At 36.3% G+C, this 26991-nt stretch overlaps 1 protein-coding gene across 5 annotated transcripts in view; it reads right to left on the bottom strand.

The window, feature by feature from the left end:
- LOC124360796 (neprilysin-2) overlaps positions 1 to 26991 on the bottom strand; it is a 119919-nt gene that overhangs the window by 12529 nt on the left and 80399 nt on the right. For all 5 annotated transcript variants that reach the window (XM_046814697.1, XM_046814696.1, XM_046814698.1 and 2 more), the window contains 2 exons: positions 7942 to 8075; positions 1463 to 1567 (listed from right to left, as the gene is read on the bottom strand). In XM_046814697.1, coding sequence (XP_046670653.1) covers positions 1463 to 1567; positions 7942 to 8075 — 239 coding nt within the window. The remainder of the gene's footprint in view (positions 1 to 1462; positions 1568 to 7941; positions 8076 to 26991) is intronic.

The following is a 26991-nucleotide window of genomic DNA, read 5'->3' as shown; positions in this document are numbered from 1 at the left end:
ATTGGCCCCAGAAAAGTATATTGTGCAGAAATCAGTATTAATGTGGTATACAAAATGTAACAAAACTCAAGGACAAACATGAGGGGTGTATTTTAGAAACGTAAATAATACTTTTTAAAGTAATCATAATACTAACAAAAGTGCACCCATTTAGATTAAAAACCATTCAATGTTTCAAAACAATTATTTTTTACTTGCATTGCAGATAGGCTAATAATCAGATAACAGCAAAGAGTAATAAGTAAATTATCAGAAAAACATTTCATTTCATGTGAATGTTCAGTTTAGCTCCAGTAGACCTTCCTCTTAGTTGTGTCCCGAATCTGAACAAACTTGACTCCTGGAATCTGGAGTCATGTTCGTCTGAAGAGTTCCCAAAAAAAAGGTTGGTGATGGAAAAGCTTGAAATGAACTCTTTACATCGTTTCAACATCAGAGACGTGTTTAGATATTGTGTATTAAACTTCGTTGTGCACTCAATTGTCCACCCGATGAGACAATGAGAATACCTCTTCACCTAGATTACACTATATTTTATAGTATAGGTGTCTCTAATGTCAAAATTGATGTAAAGTGTTCATTTTGAGCTTTTTTGTCATCAACCAGTTTTGCGATTTCTTCAGAGGAACATGACTCCAGATTCAGGAGTCAAGTCTGTGACAGCGTCGAACTCCAGGTGCTGCACTAACTGGAAGGTGAACTAGAGCTAAACTAAACATCCATATTAACTAAACCCTTCCTACCATAGCTACAATATATCATTTTATATTTTTAAACCTTTTGATATCCTTGTATTTTGACATCCAGCAAAGTGTAGGAAGGTGTGTGGGAAAAGTAGTGAGGTTGACGATCAGTTTCTTTCTTACAGGAAATATCTCAATTGATTTCAAGTAAAATCAAGTTGTGTGTTTATGTAATGCAAATTGACTCTCAGCTACTGGGCTATTACCTCTATATGATCATGTTTATGATGTCTTTACTTTGGCAGTGAAAGGGATATATGACTATAACAACACTTCACTCGCTATTAATACTACCGTAGTCTATATAACCCTTCCCTGCCAACATTCAAAAGCTGATCTGTAAGAAAACATCTATTACATCTATTACCTGAGGGGTTCATAAATATGTGTGGATTATTTGATATTGAGTTACCTTTAGCATAGTAGGCCTACTTATAATATTAGCAAATATATTTTACGTAACTACCAAAACACAAATCTATGTAAAAAAATTCTCTTAACATCCTTCTTCTCCTGAATATTTTAGATCTAAAACAAAGTCATTTGCAAAAAAACAAAAGCCTTATTTTGCTAAAATGGTTTATATTAGGTATCTCAATATGGATGACAAATCATGTAATAGAATTCTGGCAATGTAATGTCATTAAATATTTTTTTTAATTAAGGAATAAAATAATATAAAAACTCTACTTGCTTAGTATCACAAATGGTGTACATACCTGCGTAGACACATCCTGGTGTCAGGCAGATGTCCTTGTCGTTGGCTTCTTTCCCTTGAGGGGTAACAAAACCATCCAGGGCTGCTGGGGCGCTGGGCATGGATTCTACTGACAGAGTGGTCAATTAGTAGAGAGTACACATGGATTCTACTGACAGAGTGGTCAATTACTAGAGAGAGGCGTGGACTCTACTGACAGAGTGGTCAATTACTAGAGAGAGGAGTGGACTCTACTGATAGAGTGGTCAATTACTAGAGAGAGGCGTGGACTCTACTGACAGAGTGGTCAATTACTAGAGAGAGGCGTGGACTCTACTGACAGAGTGGTCAATTACTAGAGAGAGGAGTGGACTCTACTGACAGAGTGGTCAATTACTAGAGAGAGGCGTGGACTCTACTGACAGAGTGGTCAATTACTAGAGAGAGGCGTGGACTCTACTGACAGAGTGGTCAATTAGTAGAGAGTACACATGGATTCTACTGACAGAGTGGTCAATTACTAGAGAGAGGCGTGGACTCTACTGACAGAGTGGTCAATTACTAGAGAGAGGCGTGGACTCTACTGACAGAGTGGTCAATTACTAGAGAGAGGCGTGGATTCTACTGGCATAGTGGTCAATTAGTAGAGAGTATACATGGAATCTAATGACAGAGTGGACAATTAGTAGAGAGTATACATGGATTCTACTGACAGAGTGGTCAATTAATAGTGGGTATGCATGGATTCTATTAACAGGGTGGTCAATTAGTAGTTTGGCAAGGTCTCTACAGAGAGCAGTTTAAGGAAAAAAGACCTGTGCACACATTCTGGTTGGGACAGGCATACTGTAATTTTAAGCTCTGGATCAATGGCCAAAGCTAATGATCAGTTGAAATTGGAAAAATATGATTGTATATAGCATACTCTACTCAATTATGAAGAAAGTGTTTGGACCACTCTCAAGAAAAATGATAAGTAGTGATAAAACAGTAATGAAGTAACTTTAGAGTAGGTTATAAAATAAATATTAATTGTTACATAGTATGTTATATCAATCATCAATACTTACTTACTTGTTTGACATTGTTATACCAGTTCATAAGTACGAAAGTAGAAATATAAAGTACAAATTTATAATTCATGAGAGTACAGTAATTTAAATGTTAAATTTTGGACCAAAACAAGAAAGAGGTTAAATGAGTTTACTTTCTGTCTGTGAAAGGGTTGTTTGTGTAAGATTACAACTTGGTTTAGAATCAGCTGTTAGTTTAGTATATCTAAGCTTCATGTACATTTACAATACATAAAGTGTGTAAGAAATTAAATGTTACACTTTGACTGCCAAGCACTTTTGAGGGAGTGGTAGTGTCAATGCCAAGCATTTATGACAAGCCACCTTCTTCAGTGCCAAGCACTCTTTTTGTGTTTCCAAGAAAGTAGCCAGGAAGAAATTCTGGGGGGCAAGACAACTGATATTTTTCCACAGTGGACAGAAAGTAAGGCAAATGTAGTAAACCGCTCTTTCCCCATTTTGTTCCATAAAAAGTTCTTGATTCTTTTCAATGTTGAGAACGATCTTTCAGCAGTACGTACGTAATAATAATCATTTACTAAAAAGATAATTGAAAAAAAAAAAAAATAAAAATTGGGGGGGCTGGATCCCTTGGGCCCTCTTGCTGGTTACATCCTTGGGCGTTTGTGTGATGTTCCGTCAAAAGTTCATAACTTTTTCAAAAATAAACAAAATCAGATGATTTTTGTTTCATTGCGAAGGGGAAAATTAGGCTAAAACATAATACTTATTTAATGATAAAAATCTTTTGGAATGTTAATGTGTAAATATAATGCAAAAATTTTAATTTTATAAATGTGTAAATTTTGATACTTAACACTTGTTTGTTCTCTTAATATATTTGCATCTGATAATGCTTCTTTTCGTTGTTCTCTACGTAATTAGGAAAAAGTACAACTTACCAAGTTTCAAAAAAATAAATAACTAATAATGAGTATTGATTTTCCTTATACATTAGTTTTTATAAAATTTTGAAAGTCTGCATATATAGTCGTCTGTCAGATTTGGCAAATAAACAGCTATGAAAATCAAATCAAGAGAAAGAAAATCTATTTTAATTTGATTTATTGTGTATAAAATAAAATAAGTATAATGCCATATGTCAAAATTTAGTAAGAAAATAAAAATATTCAAAAAGCCAATCTAGTTGGACTCGACATTTTTCAGAAATACAAGCGGGCTGATCTAATTGGCCCTCATCACTTCTCAGAAATATCGACAGACCAACCTCATCGATTATTGGCACTCAAAGGGTTAAATTATTATGTTTCTTAATAACTACGATATAAATCCATTTACAAAACAGACTCAATATACAATTAATTTTTTATTAATTTTTACAAAATACAGTATAATACATTGAACAGCAACATACTCATAAGCACAGAGCGGTATCCGGTTTTTCGTACCCCTGGGCATACAATGCTCTGCCACCCCCCCCCCCAACACGCTATGTAATGATATCCATGATATCCACCCAAACAATAAAAAATATGATTTTAAGATGTTGAAGTATGGTAAAAATTTAACTAAAAAACAAATTAAAATATTTAATTTGTTATTTAAAATTCAGATACAGTTGTGCTTTGTGAATTAATTTTGTTTACATATATATTTTTAATAGAGTAATTAAAGTTTAGTAATAGGCTCAAACTTAAAAATAATTATGTGATAGTGCAAGAAGACGGACACTGCGATTTTAAAAGATTAAAGCCTAATTCCATGTACGTAGTTTAGCCCCTGTAATTCGTTGCAGTAATTACGAGCCTGCATAGACGAAAGCAATTTTATGTTACTTAAAAAAAATAAACCAATTAAAACTATGCAAGGTTCAAAGTTTTTCGGGTTTCAAAGCCTGTAAATGTCGATAGTACGAGAAATTTCTATTGGAAAAGAGCCTTTTGCCATTAAAATATGAACATTATGGTCATTTGTGTGTGCGTCCTTGACGCGCACACTGGGCAACGGGGCGTCACAAGCAAATGGCGTTACGACCAGCGCGAGACACTGCTTTGGGAACGGCTTGTTGTGTAGCACACTGGGCAACGAAGCGTCACAAGCAAATTGCGTTACGGCCAGCGCGAGACACTGCTTTGGGGAACGGCTTGTTGTGTAGCACACTGGGCAACGAAGCGTCACAAGCAAATTGCGTTACGGCCAGCGCGAAACACCGCTTTGGGGAACGGCTTGTTGTGTAGCACACTGGGCAACGAAACGTCACAAGCAAATTGCGTTACGGCCAGCGCGAGACACTGCTTTGGGGAACGGCTTGTTGTGTAGCACACTGGGCAACGAAGCGTCACAAGCAAATTGCGTTACGGCCAGCGCGAAACACCGCTTTGGGGAACGGCTTGTTGTGTAGCACACTGGGCAACGAAGCGTCACAAGCAAATTGCGTTACGGCCAGCGCGAGACACTGCTTTGGGGAACGGCTTGTTGTGTAGCACACTGGGCAACGAAGCGTCACAAGCAAATTGCGTTACGGCCAGCGCGAAACACCGCTTTGGGGAACGGCTTGTTGTGTAGCACACTGGGCAACGAAGCGTCACAAGCAAATTGCGTTACGGCCAGCGCGAGACACTGCTTTGGGGAACGGCTTGTTGTGTAGCACACTGGGCAACGAAGCGTCACAAGCAAATTGCGTTACGGCCAGCGCGAAACACCGCTTTGGGGAACGGCTTGTTGTGTAGCACACTGGGCAACGAAGCGTCACAAGCAAATTGCGTTACGGCCAGCGCGAAACACCGCTTTGGGGAACGGCTTGTTGTGTAGCACACTGGGCAACGAAGCGTCACAAGCAAATGGTGTTAAGGCCAGCGCGAGACACCGCTTTGGGGAACGGCTTGTTGTGTATATTGGTGGCGAATAGCTGTTGTACTTGTACAAGATAGGAGTGTTCTTCAAACGGTTGTCTTACTTTGGGGGAGGGGGCGACGTATTGGCAAAAAGCCGAAACATTTCAAGAAGTGGGAATTCCAAACCAATGTCATTTAGTCACAATTATCGAACGGCGGAAAAGAAGGGAGGCCTCTATGACTTCATCTCTCTGCAACCCATTTTGAGGAGGAGAACCCTGATTTGGAGATCATTTTTGCTGAGGTGTGTAACAGCTGTATCTTAGATAAGCCAGTGAGGAATTCTGGATACACCAAAGGCATCGCCAAAAACTACACTCGAGCATACACGGACAAAGGAAGTATCGAGATGATGAGGCAGTTATTCAACATTGAGATAAAGAGTACGACAGAGTAAAGGTACCTTTTTACACAGAAGCAGCCAAATTGGATACCATAAAAAATTCTGGAAATTGTCGATGTAATGCCACAAATTCGAGCGAACTAAATTCCATTGTCCATTTATGAATTTATTTACGCAGCAAGCAGTCCTATTGAAATCAGAAAGGGAAAAGGAATGATAGACTCTAAACCGTTCCTTGGAGGTCTCCGAAGATGGGTAAGCGTTTCACGATTTCCGGCCCAGGTCCAGGAAGGAAAGGCGAAGACTGAATCAGAAGTGAAGAGTATGGTAAAATGTTCCCAACTCAAACCCTTCATTAATCCTTTTATTCCAGTAAATTAATATGTTAGCATAAGCTGATATCTTCGGAGCTAGGAAGCAAACTTTACTAAAGGATATAATTAGGTGTTGATATTACGTCGTAGTCCCATCGCGAAAAGCCACCGTTTGTAGATGTACCTTTCCTCTAACTCTGAGGTCAAAGAAGTTAGACGAGTTGGAAGATTGCGTCAGATGCATACCAGGAGGGCGACTCACTTAAGTACCCAATTGACTAGGACGTTTACACAACAATGCTAGGCGTACAATCATTCTGGAAATGGTCTCTGTACTGGATTAGTACTTAATAGGAATTCAACGCTGACATAACCCTGATTGGTATCGGCCAATTTCACTATTGATGGACTAATGGATGTTTACTTTACTATTGACCATTAATTAACAGCTTTCAAAGTGAAAAATATACGAAAGCTCGACGAAGGAATGCTCGGCTGTTGGTTGGGTCGTAGCTAAACTGAAGAGGGCACATTTGTTGAATTCTTGTATTGTATCGTCATATAATAGACTTTGCGGTAGGAAGTCTGGATTACACGAGTAGTTATCGAGGCTCGAATTAGAATCTTTGAGATCACGCAAGAAAAGTTACCGATGCGGGGGCAGGTGACAGATATTACAGAACCTTTATTTCGAAGATAAACGTAATGGGCTTAGAACGAGGAGGACAAAGGAATTAAGCAAAACGAACCGCCTGATCAAGGAACGGCCTGGAGAGAGCTCCATCAAGACGGGACTCTGACCCCTGGAAGAAAGGTTATAGGCGTATGACCTGAAGCTCGGAGAAACGGGAACCAACGTGATACTCTATCGACCGGAACAGTCACGGCAATCGTGGACACTCTGTAATGAACCCGTTCCGTACGTAGTTCTAGGAAAATGAGCTTGTTACAGCATCACCTAATAAGTCATAAAACATAATTCCAGACTTTGAAGCTGGGATATTGACGACTGCCACCCGCACTTGTTGCTGCATGCTCAATATGTGCCCAGTGGAAGAGATGTTTCTGTTACCCTAGAAGAGGAATTGGCTTCCGAATGAGGACGTTCCGCCTTAGCAGCGGAAGTAATCAACGCCGTCCGGCAAAGCTTGTCACATACTCGACCGATAATGTTGGTAGCTACCCTTTGATGTGAAGAACGCTTTTACCTCCAATCAATGGGTGGATGTGTTAGACGCAATAGAACTTTGCTTGACTGCCCCCTGTTCATTGTGCAGGATTATCTGAAGGACCGTTAGATGTTGTAAGAGTCCGAAGGGCGCAGAGGACTCAGAAAGAACATCGCCACGTATATGCTTTGGAGGCCGTTGCTAAAACTTGAATTCTGAAGGACGCCGTACTGAGTTTTCCCCGAGATGACCCATAATGAGTTCCCAGAGTTGGCTACGCCCATCTACGTCATCACGTGGAGGGCTTCGGAGCTGGTCAGCCCTTTTCCTGAATCAGGGGATGATACGGGTCAGCTTCTGGGCGAGAAACCACAAAATAAAAGGTTCTCTAACAACTACATCCATTAGTTCCATCGGGGTACAAGACAAACAGCCAGGTATGAAGACTTCCAAAAGGGTTCAACCAGGAACTAACATATGGCATGTTATTCTGCGGTTCAGATCTAGCAGCAGTTCCTACAGTAATAGATTTGGACCTCAAGCCAGTAGATTTGGAGGACTTCACCTCGCTTGCATCAATCAAACTCTCCTATATTTCTAAACTATTTATAAAATTAAACGTTAAACGTCAGTGTATACATCCGTTAATTATGCTTTAATTTGTTAAATAACTTTTCACTTCTGGACATTTACATCTGCAAGATTTGAGATAGTATCAGAGCAAACAGCTGTACGATAAGGACTGACCTGCTCGTTGTGTATCTCTGACATAGAGGACGGACAGTGCGATAGTAAGGACTCCACAGAGGAAGATAGCAGCGGCCGCGAGCACGGTGCAGTACCTTTCCATCAGAGTGCGTCGCCGCCACCATGTTGGGTTTCTGCAACAATTCACAGTAGTTAGTCATTTGTATTAATTAATCGTATTAACCTCTTTTTTACTATTAGTCCATCAAAATTAATGTTTTTGCTACGGACATTTTTAGAAAATGAAAGTAAAACACGACTTTTGTTACAAATCGCTAATGCTGAGCTTGTAAGTGGAAACAGTCTTTTACTTACGAACACGTTAAACATCAGTTTATTTTTTGAATCGTTGTAAACTAAGATGAACGCTCTATTACTATTCACCGTTGATTAACACTGTAAATTAATTTGTCAGGAGGAAACATCGATATAATAACCATCGGATGGTCAACGCAATGCAATGCGAATAGTTTATAGGTTATATCTACCTCACTGTTAATCGCGAAAATACCGTTAAGCATAAATCCATCTACGGGAGGAACAAATATTAAACTATCCATCCGGTTTCTCCTGAAAGTTTGATAAATACATTAGTTACATTAAATCGCTTATAAATAATTTAGATCTGTTGTAAGGCCGTTTTTATTGACCCACACCATATCATTCAAACTTTTCTATAGGGTGAATAAAATGTCAGGACCCCTCTCCCTATAATTTTTTCTAAAGTTTGTTTAAGGAGATATCCTTTGGGTAGTAGTGCTATTTGGGAAGGAAGTTTCATTTGAAAAGTTTGAACATTTTTGTGTCCCCCAAATTTGGGAATTTTCGGGGCAACTAAAAAATTTCAAATGTTAATTAACCCCACCCAAGTATTTTGAAGAGTATTAACAAACTTAAAGAATGGTGAACAATATGGATCACTATCTCTTTCCCATCCAAAATAATAGGTCGTCAAAATTTTTACGTATTACACTAGCTTTTTATAAAACATCAGTAGGAAAAGATAAAAATTATGAAAACGGGCTTGTTTGAAGTCTGCAACCAAATACCATTTGTCCATTTGTCTAACTGCAAAATCGTAGGAGGGCTTCAGTTTGAACATTTAATTTGACTTGCCAACGTGGTGAGTTATTAAAAACATTGTTCTTGTAACACTGGATATTATTTTGGATGGGAAAGAGATAGCAATCTTTGGTTTTGGGGACAACTTAAAAATTTGAGATGTAAGCCCCTCTCAAGTGACCTTTAATTTTGAAGAGTATAAACAAACTTAAAGAATGGTGAAGACCAGAGATTGATATCTATTTCTCTGAACAACGGTGCTCCAACGTACTAAAGATCCACCATACAAGATGCCAATGTCTCGTACAATCTTACAGGGAAGATATACATAATTTCTTTACACACTGAACGTATGTACGTGTTTAGTAGTGGTCACGCCGCCTGACAAACACGCTAAATTGATGGTTGCGTAATGATGTTTGTTGCGGTGACTTCGCTGAACCACGAGCAATTATTGTCATTTTGTAAATTGCAGCATTCCAAATATTACATGGATAATTGACACTGAGTTATCCGATTATCCCTGTATCCAACCCGGTCTCCACCACATCTAACCGGATAATCGGAGTTTTACTGCAGTTGGATTACCAGGATTTCTACGGCTATTAATGAAATTGGGATTAAACATCAAGTATAGGTTATACAGTAATACTACTGTGACACACTCTGCAAAACCAATTATTCTTAATCCTAATGGAGATTGTACAAGTGTTTATGCAGACGGTATTCCTTCCGATCCAAACAATCAGTTACTGTGAAATTTGTGTTTTAATATAAACCTTTTCTCATATGACAGAATTCGATGAAAACATTAGTAACGTATTATGATTTGAATGTGGTGCGTACAATTTGTTTCAAATGCCACGTAGATGTACATCTCAAACTAACATCTCTAACTCAGGATATTATCCTGGGTTAAATGAACGGTATAAGAGGTTAACTCACCGTGATAAGCATCATGACACTAACTTGAAAAGTCACGAGTTGTTAGGACACATTATCTTGAGCTAGTGAACGAAAATGATGTATACTGGTCGTGATGAGCAACATGGCAACTAAATGGAAAAGTTACGAGTTGTTAGAACACATTATCCTGGTTCAAGTAAGCAATGATGATGTCAACTGGCCGTGATGAACAACATGGCAACTAATTTGAAAAGTTACGAGTTGTTAGAACACATTATCCTGGTTCAAGTAAGCAATGATGGTGTCAACTGGCCGTGATGAACAACATGGCAACTAATTTGAAAAGTTGCGAGTTGTTAGAACACATTATCCTGGTTCAAGTAAGCAATGATGGTGTCAACTGGTCGTGATGAACAACATGGCAACTAATTTGAAAAGTTACGAGTTGTTAGGACACATTATCTTGAGCTAGTGAACGAAAATGATGTATACTGGTCGTGATGAGCAAAATGGCAACTAATTTGATAAGTCACGAGTTGTTAGAACACATTATCTTGAGCTAGTGAACGAAAATGATGTATACTGGTCGTGATGAGCAAAATGGCAACTAACTTGATAAGTCACGAGTTGTTAGAACACATTATCTTGAGCTAGTGAACGAAAATGATGTATACTGGTCGTGATGAGCAAAATGGCAACTAACTTGATAAGTCACGAGTTGTTAGAACACATTATCTTGAGCTAGTGAACGAAAATGATGTATACTGGTCGTGATGAGCAAAATGGCAACTAACTTGATAAGTCACGAGTTGTTAAGACACATTATCCTGGGTCAAAAGTGAACGATAATGCTGTGAAGTGACTGTCATGAACAGCATGGTTACTAACTTGTGTTAAAGTTTTTATTAGCAACATGAAAATGCTAATTAGAATAGTATGTTACACGTATTATTTAATACATATTACGCTTTAAATATTATATGCTCAGTTGCATTACTAAAATTAAAACTACCAATATCTACCTTTTAAAACAAATTTCTTACTTATCCCTATACCTTTTGTATAACACCACCGGCCACAGCCAACAACATTCGCTCTGTATAAAAGCCCTGGAATATAAAGTAAACAGATGTATCCGAGGCATCATGTTAAACAAAGCTCATAATAAACATAAAAAAAATCCAAAATTGGATAAGAATACTTCATTCTAGATCTGTTGATTAATTACTAACAAAGCTTTGTTGGGAAATTGAAAATTAGTTTTGCACAGGAAGGACGTTTAAGGAACAGTTTTAAGATTGTGGCCGGAGACTGCAACTCACCTTGTCCGCTCCATGGTCTTCTCCGGGCCGGTATAAACAAACATACCGCTCGCTGGTCGGTTCACTACCTCGTCTGTGGGCCACGGACCTCATCAGTAGGTCATCCGTTACTCGTGGACCGGTTTCTCTCTCTACACTTCCTCACTTCCTCGCTCGATCGTCTCCCTGTCCCGGTTCCGCTACCTCGTATCCGTCGCCACATCGACCGAGACGTACCGAGTTTGATGACGTCCTCAGACCGTCAATAACAACTGTCAATGGGCCATAGACTGCGCTGATTCTGGGATCTGTCTTCAGCCACGGTAGCCTCGAGCAAGATAACCCACAAGCCGGTATAATAAAATGAATGAACATAGTAAATATCACGATTGTGTCTCTGATGTCGAAACGATGCAAAGAGTTAATTTTGAACATCTTTGTCGGTATCTTCTTTTGCATCTTTTCAGATGCACGTTGCCTCCAGATTCCAGGAGCTAAGTCTGTGACGGCGTCAGTTTTCAGACGCTGCACTAGAAGGAAGGTGAACTGAAGCTGGACGCAACATTCGCATCGAATAAGCCCTTCCAACCTTAACTACGTTTGTTATTTTATTGGAATATTTCAAGATAACGTCTTTCCACATTTATAAATAACTAATAAGACAGCCATCAAAGAGTCTGAGCAACAACTCTGAATTTTTGTTTAAAGTTTGTTAATGATGCAGGTTTGGAAGAATTGGACAATAGGATTTGGACATTTGCTATCGTTATGTGTTAACATTACACAACGTTTCGAGCAATGAAAATCTGTCAGGTGCGAATATAATTAGTCACACGAAAGAGAAAGAAAATAAGAAGAGAATGAAAAAGGGTCAAACTATAAATTCATCTTCAAAATTGGCAGTGCGTCGTCAATTTTTCGTATTTAGACCGACAATCGCACACATAATAATTTATCTTTACGGAAGAGATAACTAACTGAAATAGATAAAGTAATTGTGCTGGAAGTGGATGTTTTAATTGGGGTCTATTTGTAAGCCCATACCAAATCACTCATACGCCTCTAGGATTGTATTCTAATCTTTGATTGCTCTGGAATTTTTTATCAGATCCTCAACAAAAATGTATTCTGTTAAGAGTGTAAATTGATAGGGACTATCTCGAGGGAAGTGTTCTTTCTTCGTTATCAGTGGACAACACAAATGGCCGGAGGTATTGTTAGAAAAGATAAGATAAGAGCGTTATTCTATCCCAAGTTTTGCAAAACAAGGTTAGTTGTACTTCAACAGATTATGAACCTATAAAACACAATGCAAATAATTGTGGGCTGACAAAATAGATCCTTTAATCGAACCTCCTGCATAATCGGCTTTGCAGAGCGATTTTCATTCGTTCGGTTTACAACACATATTTCCCTTCTCTAAAAATGAAGTGGTGCAGTGAAGACTAAGAATTATAATAGTGTGCTGGTGTAGTGTGTGGTAAATAGTTTACGTGTGTAGGGTGTAAAAAGGCAGTGTTTTTATGTCCCAGAGTCTTTAGCTCTTGACCAATAAAGCTGTCATTATAATTTAGTTTTAAAATCAAACAAAACGATTAGGTAGGTTGCAATAGAAATTAAATTTTAAATTTTGTGAGTGGTTACAATCAAAATTTCTATTTTATGATTAAAATCTTAATCTTGATGAAAATGTAAACTCTGATTTTCTACAAGTATTTTAATTCTTCAGAAAATAATATCTTAAAAGTTGTTTCTCTTATGCTTAAACGACTGGGAAAATAGTTTTCAACCAAAATCATTTCAACCGTTTATTGACTGAATTATCGGGATAATACACATAATAGAAATGTATCATGAACTATGCGTCACCAGAATAAGGGTAATTTTTATTCATCAACATCTGGAGACCATGGATTGTGCTATAGCATTTAGCTATTTGTGCACAGTACTACGCTCTTGCAAGTAAATGATAACACAGTGTGCAGTGTAGCTAGTGGAGTACTATCACATTACCCTGAGACGACCCTGGTAGTTCCTGGTGTGTTAGAATGCCAAGCTGGAAGACGATGTGCACTGTGACCAGAATCCGTGTCCAGGTTTGTCAGACCTGACCTACACAACAATGAGAAAGATAGTGTGTAGTTGGCATGATCGCCAGTAATTGTTGTATTTAAAGCGAATTTCCCCCCAGGCATTTATAACGATATACATGACAATTTACCTGAGTAAAATAAAGTGTTCAGTGATAATATCAAAAGTCGTGCCAACCCATGCTTATCTCCTCTGATGAGTGCCTTTATCAACAAATTGATAAACTTGTCATTTCCTTTCTGAGTAAAGGTAAGGTGACAGTCGATGTAAACTGACTGAACAATCCCCAGCAATCGTAACAACAATCGTTTCAACCAGTAACCTATCTCTTCTATCGAGTGACTTTGTCAACAAATCGATAAAATTGTCATTTCCTTTCTGAGTAAAGGTAAGGTGACAGTCAATGTAAACTGAACAGTTCCCGGCAATCGCAACAACAATCGTTTAAACCAATAACCTATCTCTTCTAACGAGTGACGTTGTCAACTCATCGATAAACTAGTCATTTACTATCTGAGAAAATGTAGGGTAACATAGTCGATGTAAGCTAATCAATGGCCAGCAACCATGAAAACGATCGTCTCAACCAATAACTTATCTCTTCTAACTAGCGACTTTGTCAACAAATCGATAAACTAGTCAATTACTATCTGAGAAAAAACTAATGCGGCAGGCATAATGGTATAATGAGTCCACGATTGAATAAATAATGAGTCCATAATAAGTTATGTGAAGGATTTACACTACGCATCTCTGATGGTTTCTTAAGGACAATGTTTTGCACACTATAGCACATATGGCGACCACATGATTATTACAAGCCAAACCTTTATCTAAATCTATTTCAAGGGTTTTCCATATTTCTATATTTAAGTACACGTTTCATATTTAAATATAAAAGTAATTATCATAAGTTATAGTTTTTACTGAACAGATAAAATCGCTACTCAGAACAATAATAATAATAATAATGAGAACAGGTAGTAATATTATACATCGCGAATAAAATTAATCAAGTGTCTCTGATAAATCGATAGCTAAAATAGATTATATTAGATTCCACTTACCTAAGTTTAATATAATAGAACACTTGAAACGATATCACAATAGACAAAATGCGAAGTTAACAACTCGACTGTAAACGGGACAAAAGTTTACAAATTATGTTTTAACAAAATATACATTTCTATAGTGTTTTTTGAGTTTGTTTTGCTTTTAATTTATATAGATTGGCGCCGTTTTATGTGATGAGCAAGGTGGTCGCCAACTTCAATCCTGACAAGACAGAGAAAAAAATGTGATCAAATTAATAAAGAAAAAGAAAGATCCACTATTAATATCTTTATTAATTAATTACAGTACCTGAGTTATACTTAATATTTCTAAACATTACATGTAACTGGCTGTCACCGATGTTCCTGTTACAATAACTGAACTTCTAAATCCTCGCCAATGCTAAAAATACAGATTTACTTCCCTATTTCATGGTTACAATAGCACGAGCGAGAGGTAAAAGTACGTTTAGATTAGTCAGCGATGCATATTGCGATCAGCACTACAATAGTGGGCAAACATGGCGTCCCTATCCCTGATCGTAGTTCACTTCTTATCGGAAATGTTACAGAACTTAAATATTAGTTTTGGTTTTTGGATGAGAAAATCAAATCACTTCGCTGTATTATCGCTCCGAAATTATTATGTCTTATTTTGATGGAAGAAATATATTTTACTACAACATTTTATTTTCATCAGCATTCATCAGCGTCCCAGCGGGCCAGCACAGGGCTAGCTCAAGAGATTATTTCGAAGTGTCTCTAAAGAGGAGAGTCGTATTATCCTCATATGTGCGGTAGCTAATTTATGCAGCTTCATTAACGCAAATGAAAATAACAAAGGCCTGAGGATTGATTCCAGTGGGATTCCATATATCAGTTTTGGTGATTTTACCTACCGGTATGTGTTCTGCTTTTCAGATATGATTAGAGCCGTAAGAATGCCATTCCTCTGACAAAGTAACACTCTAACACTCTAGCTTTTTTTTTTTTTTTTTTTTTTAAAGAAAACTCTTCTGGTAGACACAGCCAAATGAATTAGAAATAAAAATATTAAGAGTTTATTTTAGATATTTAATACCTTCCACAATCATGCCACAAGGCTCACTTCTGCATCTGTCGTTGCCTTTCTATGTCTGAAACCTAATTGGCTACTAATCAGGAGATTGAGTTGTTCAAAACATTTAGGATATTGGAAGATTTTGCAAAAAAACGAGATAAAGAAATTGGTCGATAGTTGACCATTGGGTAAGGATCATCCTTTTCAAATATAAAAATTACTTTGCAAGTTTTAAACTTGAAGGAAATATTCCACAGTTGAAAGAGTGGACAAATATCACCTAAATCAGTGGGCAAAGAATATCACATTGGTAAGATATGAATATCGCAAGTTGTTGGATGTGAATTCGAGAATTTGTTGGATGTACACTACCTTTTTATCAGTTACACAAGACATTACCACAGAGCCAACTAAAGTTTTACGACGGGATGGGCTCATGTAATTACGGTGCAAAAATACTATACTCGACCCACGATTCGAACCCAGAGACGCTACCTACTCTGCTACCATGGACAGCATTAAAAAGGTGTTATTTAAATGTGTCTAGTGAACGCAATAATACTGATTGCGTCAGATACATGGAAATCACCGACTAACGTCAGCGAATTAATTACGAAATAAATTTGTTTTTGTATTGACAGTCTTAACAACTAAGCCATTCCATAGAATGATCAGCACACCTTACAGATACTACGTTCTTATAAAACATTGCCAGTTGAAAATATGCTACTAGAACTTAAAATGTTTATTCGATTTATTTTACTTTTATAAGTAATGCTGATTATGTTCTGGTTTGCACGTGCAGAACCTTGCCAAAGCGAGACGCTACCTAGAGAATGGTAGGAGTGAGTTGACTTGGGTGGTGATCCACAGGAGTGAATAGGTGCTGGCGACGTATTAAAGCAAGGTGCAATTTTTGATACGCCATTAGGAATTTTTAAACATTGGGAAATTTGCTGTACCAAGAAGCTGTTTGGGGAACATATTTTTAGGAACCTTCTAAGTCCTCATTCTAAGCATTCTGTCCATTACTTCAAAAGTGTTTCAAAAGTTTTAAAGAAACCCAGTAAGCTTCTTAAGTACCAGCACTCCATAATCTTCACCTTAGTTCCCTTATTTTTTGTTTCTGCACCAGTAGGCCTTAAATTTAAACTTGTGTATGACAGAACGAAGTAAGTTTCTGATACACCCTGCAGTACTTTAAGATAATTAAACACACTTTTCTGTACTTCTCTAGTACGGTTTGGAGAGATCGAGGCGGGGGGAGAGGGAAACAAGTTTATTCTGTTTTTCGTACTTTGCCTGTAATGAAAATTGGATACCTTATTGCAAAATCAGTAAACTGGGTCAAGATCAGAAATAGTAGACTGATGGCAAATTTAAATTGTGATATAATCAGGAAAGCACAATTATATCAGGAAGAATATTTTTATAAGTAACAAATATATTGTCCATTATATCTGCATCGAAACTTGGAGTGTTTTTATTTACTGGTATCATATCTATCATCAATTTATTTGTCCACTGTGTACTAATTATCAGCGAATTCGTGGTTATTTTGAAAGAGTGTTATTCCTTATCCGTAGCCTAACAGTATGAACACAATTTATTTCATTAATCCACGTGCTTCTTAAAATGAGGGGGCGCGTGGTCAGGGTGCCTCAACACATAGATACGGCCCTGATATCTATTTTAAGACAGCATACACCATGCTGTAATGTTCAGTTGTTGGGTGAAGGTGATAGTTGAAGAGGTAACGGCAGCGAGGTAAAGAACTGTAGAAAATTATCACCGTGTCGCTAACACAAGCTGTAGAATGGCTCTGTTGTGTATAAATACTAAACAACACGTACAACGAACGTCATACTTACAACAGGTAATGATTAATGTGAATGTTAAGTTTAGCTCTACTTTCCTCTTAGTGTAGCGTCTGGAATGTGCCACTAAGAGGAAAGTGAACTGGAGCTAAACTCAACATTTACATTGGCCAAGCTATGTGAAGCTGGCGGCACCCATTAACCAAAATACACCCAACACTAGTGGACCTCGTTTGTTTAGCGTTTGTTTAGGTTTGTTTAGATATTTTTCGCGTTTGTTTGGCATTAATGTGCGAAATAAATTGCAAAAAACAAAGTGGGTGCCGCTAGCTTCACACCAGCGGCACCCATTAACGAAAATACGCCAAAAACTAATGGACTCGTTTTTGTTTGACGTTTGTTTAGGTTTGTTTAGCTATTTGCAGCGTTTGTTTGGGCATTAGTGTGTGAAATATGCAAAATGCAGTGGGTGCCGCTAGCTTCACACCAGCGGCACCCATTAACGAAAATACGCCAAAAACTAGTGGAATCGTTTGTTTGGCGTTTGTTTAGGTATGTTTAGCTGTTTTCAGCGTTTGTTTGGCATTAATGTGCGAAATATGCAAAAATCAGTGGGTGCCGCTAGCTTCACACCAGCGGCACCCATTAACGAAAATACGCCAAAAACTAATGGACTCGTTTTGTTTGACGTTTGTTTAGGTTTGTTTAGCCTATTTGCAGCGTTTGTTTGGCATTAGTGTGTGAAATATGCAAAATGCAGCGGGTGCCGCTAGCTTCACACCAGCGGCACCCATTAACGAAAATAACGCCAAAAACTAGTGGAATCGTTTGTTTGGCGTTTGGTTTTAGGTATGTTTAGCTGTTTTCAGCGTTTGTTTTGGCATTAATGTGCGAAATATGCAAAATGCAGTGGGTGCCGCTAGCTTCACACCAGCGGCACCCATTAACGAAAATACGCCAAAAACTAATGGACTTCGTTTGTTTGACGTTTGTTTAGGTTTGTTTAGCTATTTGCAGCGTTTGTTTGGCATTAGTGTGTGAAATAATGCAAAATGCCGTTGGGTGCCGCTAGCTTCACACCAGCGGCACCCATTAACGAAAATACGCCAAAAAACTAGTGGAATCGTTTGTTTGGCGTTTGTTTTAGGTATGTTTTAGCTGTTTTCAGCGTTTGTTTGGCATTAATGTGCGAAATATGCAAAAATCAGTGGGTGCCGCTAGCTTCACACCAGCGGCACCCATTAACGAAAATACGCCAAAAACTAATGGAATAGTTTTGTTTGACGTTTGTTTAGCTATTTTCAGCGTTTGTTTGGCATTAGTGTGCGAAATATGCAAAAAACAGTGGTGCCGCTAGCTTCACTCCAGCGGCACCCATTAACGAAAATACGCCAAAAACTAATGGAATCGTTTGTTTAGCACCAGCGGCGCCCACTAACGAAAGTTGTTTTATAATGTAAATGTAGTTTAAATCTTAGATACAGTGTTAATATATTTGTATATTCATATACAAATATATATAGTCAATGAAAAAATTAAAATGCAAAGTTTTTCAGTCGTAAATATCAGAATGATATTGATCAGAATGTAAAGTGCATGACAGGGTTTACCCGGAAGGACTAAGTATTTTGACAACACATGAAAGGCGACAGATTACACGCTTGTTTCCAAGAAAGGGTAATGAGTCAATGCAACATCCCTACCCACCCTTAATATTAATGAAAGGGTTAAGCAACATTAAATATTAGTTAAAGAACTGATTAATTATACCGACTTGAATATCGATATTTAAAATTAAAATATATTTATATATTAAAATAACCAGAGTAATCATAAAAACAATTTTTTTAAATATATTCAGCATTTTTACAAACTCGCATAATTTACCCAGTTGTGTAATATAATCATCACAAATTCATGCTTAAGCCAAGTATCATATAGTTCGCAAGTTTTAGTGATATTAGTGCTATAATATGAAAACTTTATCGATAATTAATTCAAAGGCACTTGGACATTTCCTAGCACACGGAAATAGAGAACGCGTGACGTTGACCTTATTTCAATTGTAGGTTGTCAGCCCAATTCATTAAGGGAATTACTGAATCTTTTTTAATGACTAAAGATTAATTTTTTCGTTTATGCTGAATCTGTGAAAAAATTCAGAGCCGTCCCCTGCACGTTGCCGAACCCGCAAATTGGGTCCAAAACACGAGTTTTCCTACAAAAATCTTTAAAATTAGTTTGCATTAAGAGTAATTCCACACTACGGATAAAATATAAAATACATTTTTGTACACTTCGTCCTATAAAACATAAACATTTAAAAAGAAATTTAAATATTTTAACACATAACATATTTTGTATTAACTCTATTTTCTGGACATTACAGAGAGTTGTTTGACTTTTCAATTATTTAAAAAGACTGTCTGTTGATTGGATGCGGTTTGTCTGCAGAATGTCTGCAGACTGTTTCCAAACATCACCGGATACAAAAAGATACAGTCTGCATACAATGTACCCGCATACAAATCTGCCAGTGTGGATTCATTTGTATCATTTATTATAGTACAGTACGATACGATTCATTAAATTTGTCCCTTAGTTGTATTCTTTATAATGAAAAATCATACTGATATTGTAGTAATATTATGAAATATTCATTAAAATTTTGTGTTGGATGCAAAAATACTCATGTACTTTATGATCGTTGGTCGTTGTATGATATGATTCATTATTTTGTAATTTTTCATTGTTGTATTATATATATATATATATATATATATATATATATATATATTTCAAATCTTATGTTAATAATATTCCAATAAAATTTATGTTGGATTAAAAAAACGTTAAATTAATTATTCCTTATATCTAAGGTAATGGCGTTAAAGTTATTGTTGTCAACCAACACTAATACACAAACGAAATGCGAGGCTAAACAAAAGGTGACGATTAGTTTTTTTACAGATTTTTAGAATAGGTATCGCAAGTAATGGTGTAGACCACGTAACTGTAACTGGTGCAAAGCTACGCGGCAACTACACAATTTCGGAAATTAATTGTCCAACAAAAGCTAAAAATATCTAAACAAGCCTGAACAAACTCTAAACAAACGATAACACTAGTTTTTGGCGTAATGGGCGTATTTCGTTAATGGATGCCACTAGCGATCAAGCAGAGCCTACTTTGTATTTTGCATATTTCGCGCCATATAGGGGCGGCACGGTCTGACACGCCGACGGCAGCCAAGGAACGTATCCATTAGTTTTTGAATATTTCACACATTAATGCCAAACAAAACGCTTGCAAATAGCTAAACAAACCTAAACAAACGCTAAACAAACGATTCCACTAGTTTGTTGGCGTATTTTCGTTAATGGGTGCCGCTGGTGTGAAGCTAGCGGCACCCACTGTTTTTTTGCATATTTCGCACATTAATGCCAAACAAACACTGAAAATAGCTAAACAAAACCTAAACAAACGTCAAACAAACGATTCCACTAGTTTTTTGGCGTATTTTCTTTAATGGGTGCCGCTGGTGTGAAGCTAGCGGCACCCACTGTTTTTTGCATATTTCGCACATTATTGCCAAACAAACGCTGAAAATAGCTAAACAAACCTAAACAAACGATTCCACTAGTTTTTGGCGTATTTTCGTTAATGGGTGCCGCTGGTGTGAAGCTAGCGGCACCCACTTTGTTTTTTGCATATTTCGCACATTAATGCCAAACAAACGCTAAAAATTGCTAAACAAACCTAAACAAACGCTAAACAAACGATTCCAATAGTTTTGGGTGTATTTTGGTTAATGGGTGCCGCCAGCTTCACACAGCTCATTGGCCAACCTTTCTTAATATAGCTACGTTATGTGTAGGTCCAATCAGCTCTTCTACTCATAACTCAAATATAATTTAAGTACACTAAATATGATGTTGAAATCTAATTTTAAACATGATGTCACACCTTAAACATAACTCGGTGCAAAATATTCAAATATTAATTTTTAAATTCCGTTCCCGCCAAATTTTATAACATCTTTTTCCTGGTTATTTATGTTTCTTAGTATCCCTACCTACTGCAAGCATTTCTAAAAACACAAATATCCAAATAATGAAGATTCTTCGAGCAATTGGAAAGTATTTGGTAGAGTCGTCTGCAGATGAAATCTTCGATTTCGAAAGACCGCATAAAAAGCACAAATTTACGTTAAGATTTGTGTAAATGTATTAGTTGCATTAAATTAAAATCCAAATTGTATTGTGAGTATTTAGTTTGGGAAAAATGAAAACATAAAATATAATTTCAAGAATCATAAACTGGAAAAAATTACTCCAGAAATCTTCTTGATCTAACGAGCCCACTTATCAACCAAAGTTCAGTGTAATAGTTTCTGAACAAAATGTAAATTCTATTTCTCATATATTGTTTGTTATTATACATGGACAAACGAAAAACCATTTCTGCAAAGCTCTGTAGACGTTTTAAACATGGAACTGTAAAATGAATAAATTTTCATAACTTTCTACAATATCCTCAGCCTGGATTTATATTTTTATCCTAAACCCAAAGCCAATCGTATCACGATTAATTGAATTAACTTTTACAGCGTCGTAAAAACCTATGAACCGATTTTAAAAGCTCGCAGCTTTTTCCAACACTTTCAAGATCAGTACTTCCAGAGACGAACCGTGTAGTAGTGTTGTAACATCTAGAAGCAATAAACAAATGACCTTTAGCTATTTGTCATGGTTGGTCTGTGTTGAGTGCCACGTGAAGTGCTTCCGGTACAAACAATAAACGTGTTATAATTCCACCGATGACATATAAGAGAGTTAGAAATGACTGAGAACAAGTCATCAATTACGAGTTGGCGTCGCAACGGCATTGAATGAGTTAACCTTCAAAACTATCAATGAATCTCAATTACAGTATTTCAAGATGAAGGGCGTTTGTAAAATAACAAACTTTCTTCCAATCCATGTTGTATTGACCTTTGGGCATAGGTCTATTAGAGTAGAATATATTGCAATATATTAAAATAATATTGATAATATTGGAGCAATGCAATAACATTAACGGTGACACTTTATTACAAAATGAGTATGCAATATCACGTTTTGAGTAGCAAGCTTTTTAGTAAAGCTTGAGGATGATTGAAAAATTTCTAGTCCATAGCTCATTTCAATATTGAGATGTCCTGCAGTTGGACAGACTGAGAATAATACAGAAAAGTTATTTTCCTCGGCAACAAAAAAAATGTGACAGCTTATTGAGGGACACTATGACGACCATGCACCAATATTACTAGGGATATCCAGAAAGTAGATTACGTTTCGCTTTGTAGCCGCTAGGACCGGGACTATCGCGGTCATTTTGATGCCAGGGCGTTTCTCCGTTCAGTGGTTATCCTGGTTGATGTCTCAGGCGGCAGAATGTTATAACGCTGGAATTTCAAAACTAATTCACCACTATAACAAGTGCTTAATTTGTATAGTGACTATGTTGAAAAATAGTCTTTTTGTATCAATTTCAAATGTATAAAATACAATGTTTTTCTTATACTTTGTTTTTTTATGTCAAAACGTAATCTACTTTCTGGATAGCCCTTGTACAAATCATTTTTGTCTATTTAGAAATTAAGACTAATGCAAAATATTAAGTCTACAGGTTAAATATTTTTCTTTTTAGATATATTGTCACATGATACATTCACTTTTTGTTCATTAAGTTGTGTTTCATAGTATTATACATAATAAATAATAATATGTATAATAAAAGTCTGACACCAAATGATTGATGTTGTATGTATTGGAGTAGTTAGGTTACATGAGTCCACATGTTACCACATGTTAAAATGCCATATGATTGTACTCAAGTTGTAACAAATTTATTTATTCTACAACATCCTCGCTGCTATCATGGCCAATGTAAAAATGTTCGCTGACGCTCAGCCAAATCAAATAGAGTGATACACACTTCATAGAATTCAGCGTTGCTTATATAGAAATGAAACTTCATGCCGATACATACAACTCAACTAAACATGTGTATACAGTGTACTACATGATATGTTAATACAATTATATGTAACGAGCGTAAATAATTAATATTAATTTAAATGTATTTACAATAATGGATACTTTGACATTAATAACGTAAATCGACAACCAGTAAGAAAGGAAGTGTTTGACTTGTGTTTATTTTGTTATCGAAGAAAAAGAAAAGGCAATTTGGAGAAGGTCACTCTCATATGAGTTTACTACTATAGATTACGCATTAAATACTTTTTCTCCTGTAGGCTGTGGCTAGACAGATAGCGGTTAGGATGTCGGTCAAACAGCTGCCTTCGTATAATCACTGAGATTAAACTGTTTCTGATACACCACTGCCTTTCAGATAAGCAAAATAACCTTCTCAACGCTCAAAGCAAAATATTTGCATCCATCCTAAATCACGACTTTAGATTCAAGGTACGCAATTAAATTATATTTAATTTACTTCTCAATTCTAAACATTAGTTTTGAATTTAAGAGCCAGCTTTAATGACAGCCATCTTGCTTCTAACCTTAAAAGAAGAATATAAACCTAATCAACTTTTATGGCATTATTTTAGTTGCAGAATTATGGGAAATTACAAACGCTTTTCAGTTTGTTTCATATTTGCATAGGTTATTGAGAAAAAAGATCTTTTTTGTACTTCATTGTTTAAATATTCAAAATGTATACACGTAGAAAAAAGAACTAAAAAGCGATTGAGTGCGTAATGAGACGTCTTCATTACGCTATGATCAAAAATACGGGTGTAAAATAACATTAGGTTAAACATTGGTCTTACGACAAACTCAAGGTAGTTGTACTATAATAGCCGGTTCTTACGAGCTATTATTCTTTTTTTTAAGGAACAATATCTATACGTTTTTATATACACAAGCTATATCAGTAACCGTTTATCAAATGACTCAATGTCAATATGACAGAACAAAACCCAGACCTTGTATCTGTGGGTTTTTGTGGGTGGTCTGAAGCTCCATGCTGGAACCGTTCATCGTAATGGTCCAGTCAAGGTTTAGATGATAATTTATTAGCGTGTGAAAACTTCAAGTCCGAACCGCGATTCGAACTCGGGTTCCTTGGGTGATCACTTCTGACATAATCCCTCAGATAACAATGACCTAGTTCAGTAGTAACTCAAATTTAGCATTATAAAGTAATCGTTCTTTAAAATATAGTCTTCTAGGCTCAATCCAGACCTGTACGTTCTGTAGGCTAAATGCGGCGTACCTCTGGGTTCCATACTCGAACTCATTTTCTTCATAACTAGCATTTCTGTCCATAGTGTGTGTACATGTTAAAAATATATACACCTGAACTTTTAACACGGACTTACAATATTTTGTGAGAGCTTCTAGCATTTGAACTCGGGGTCTCTTTTACCGAATACTTATATTTAGTCATGAAAACTTGAAATAAATGGAGACATTACAACGGTAAGTTAAACTGAAAATATATGAAAAAGACATTTTTTTTGAAGTTAGAGCTATTATCGTCCCATATAACAATTGAAATGCCATACTTTATGTTTTATTTATTTTGTTTTGGGCAATGATTTACGTCTTTTGCTAATACATCGGATTTCGTAAAATTCAGCATATACATTTCGAAACAGCTGCCATCTTGAATAAAGTAATCGTGTTCATGGCGAAATTGGAATTCATCAGCCCATTGCAACCATAATAGTACAATCCCATAGGAAGCTCCAAAGCTCTTTGAAAAATGTATTTTTATTTTTGTCCGAAATCAAAATTATCCTTCTTGAAAATGGAAACGATTCTGTTTTGGATTCTTTGAAATTGCTTTGCATTAAAATGTAACAAGTTAACAGCATCTACCTTTATTTCCTTCTTGTTATAAACGTTATCAGACATATTTCTAACAGAGCAAAACCTACTGATTACACATAAACATTAAATATATTATGTAAAGGCGAAGTACAGTTTGTTCGTAGCACGCAATACCTAGCAGCACTACTAGAATTTTACGTTATGATTGTCATTTAGCTATCACAAGCTTCCAAAGAGTACTGGGATAAACTCGAGAGGATGATACCTCATAAACTGTGAGTAATTATCTCCCTTATCTCATTGATAAGCTGGCCTTGACGGCTATGTTGGTAAACAACGAAGTTGATTGTCAATTCATAACTGAAGCCGATATGACGCGCGATACAAACAACTAACCTAATTAGCAACGAAATGAAGAATAAACAATCACATTTTTTGCTCTACACAGCATTCATATTTCATGAGCGGATTTTGAATTGCTTACTTACAAAAGGCATTACACCACAGAACAAAGAAGGTACTTAAATATCAGTGGAAAAAATGTTCCTAGCGCTATCCAACGGCCAGGCCTAGCACTAATATTGAGAGGACACCAGCGAATCCTGTTGAATGGTCTTAGTGAATATTCTCAGTCAAACGTATAATTCTGAATCGTCTTTGTTGTTACAGTGTTGTCAATTTTGAACACATGTTGTAAGTCAGAAAATACATACTTCTATTAATAATTAATTAATATATAGGGTGTCCCGTTACTCTCTGGACAAAGGTATACCTCTGATGCTTAGTTTCCCATCTGTCTGTCTCTGTATGAGACCTCAGATGAACTTCATTGGTTACGATATTGCCACTGCGGAATTGAATATAACAATTTTATTCTCGCCACTTTTGAGATTTCTCAAAGTTTATAGTTGTACATATTCGTGCAATATTTAGTAGCAAACATTTATAAATTATTATTAAGTGACTGTGTTTTCTCGTATTGCTGATACGTTACCGTACATTTCTCAAAACGTTATACGGCCCCCCTTTTGAGACATCATGTAAACTCTACATACTCATAAGAACAAACTTTATTGTAAACTAATACAAATAAATAAGTTTAAAATTTTAATGCACGATGATTCATTGGAAAGATAATACGAATTCCGTTACGAACGTAGCGTTTTACTTTTGGTTTTATCTGAGATAAATATTGGTGAACAAACTTGCCTATAGCAGTGTAAGTACTACACTTTGAATAATACGAGTTTCACATAGATCACTTTTAGGTTGTTCAGATTATAAGAGAATACAGGCCTATTTTATAACTTATTTGTTTGTTATATTTTGGCTTCAGATTTGTTTTGTCATTCATGTTTGTATAGATTTTTTTATTGGCATTCTTATTTCCTACTGTTCCACCAAAATTATGTCTTTTTTATTCAAATTTACTAATAAAATACAATTTTCGTACGGGTGTGGTAACGCTGTAAATTGTAAAATTGTTTACGAAATAAATTAAATAATTACTGTTATTGCTGCTGTCTGTTTCTTATAATGTGGTATAGCTTCTAAAACGCCATTATAAAAAAAAGTACCAGGAAAGAAGTAAACCAGGCAATTAAAAATGTTTTAAGTTTTGTTCTGTGTTGATTATTAGCTCAATATTGTTCTTTTACTTTAATAAAAGTAAACATTTATATATAACTTATATATATACATATATATTATACATACATGATATTTTAATTCCGATATATAAAAACGAGCGGACGCCAAGTTAAACTGTTGATTGATTGAGACTGGCTGACTAACTTTTTCAAGGCGTGTATAAGCTGCATTTCCAGATAAAAGTTTGGCAATCGGTTAGAAACTACGGATGTTATCTTGTTTACAATTCCGCGTAATATTGCAGAGACCATGCGTATGCTATAAATA

The sequence above is a fragment of the Homalodisca vitripennis genome, chromosome 4 (assembly GCF_021130785.1).
Source record: "Homalodisca vitripennis isolate AUS2020 chromosome 4, UT_GWSS_2.1, whole genome shotgun sequence".
In the NCBI taxonomy this organism is placed as follows: Eukaryota; Metazoa; Arthropoda; class Insecta; order Hemiptera; family Cicadellidae; genus Homalodisca; species Homalodisca vitripennis.
This window is presented reverse-complemented; position numbering and strand designations above follow the sequence as displayed.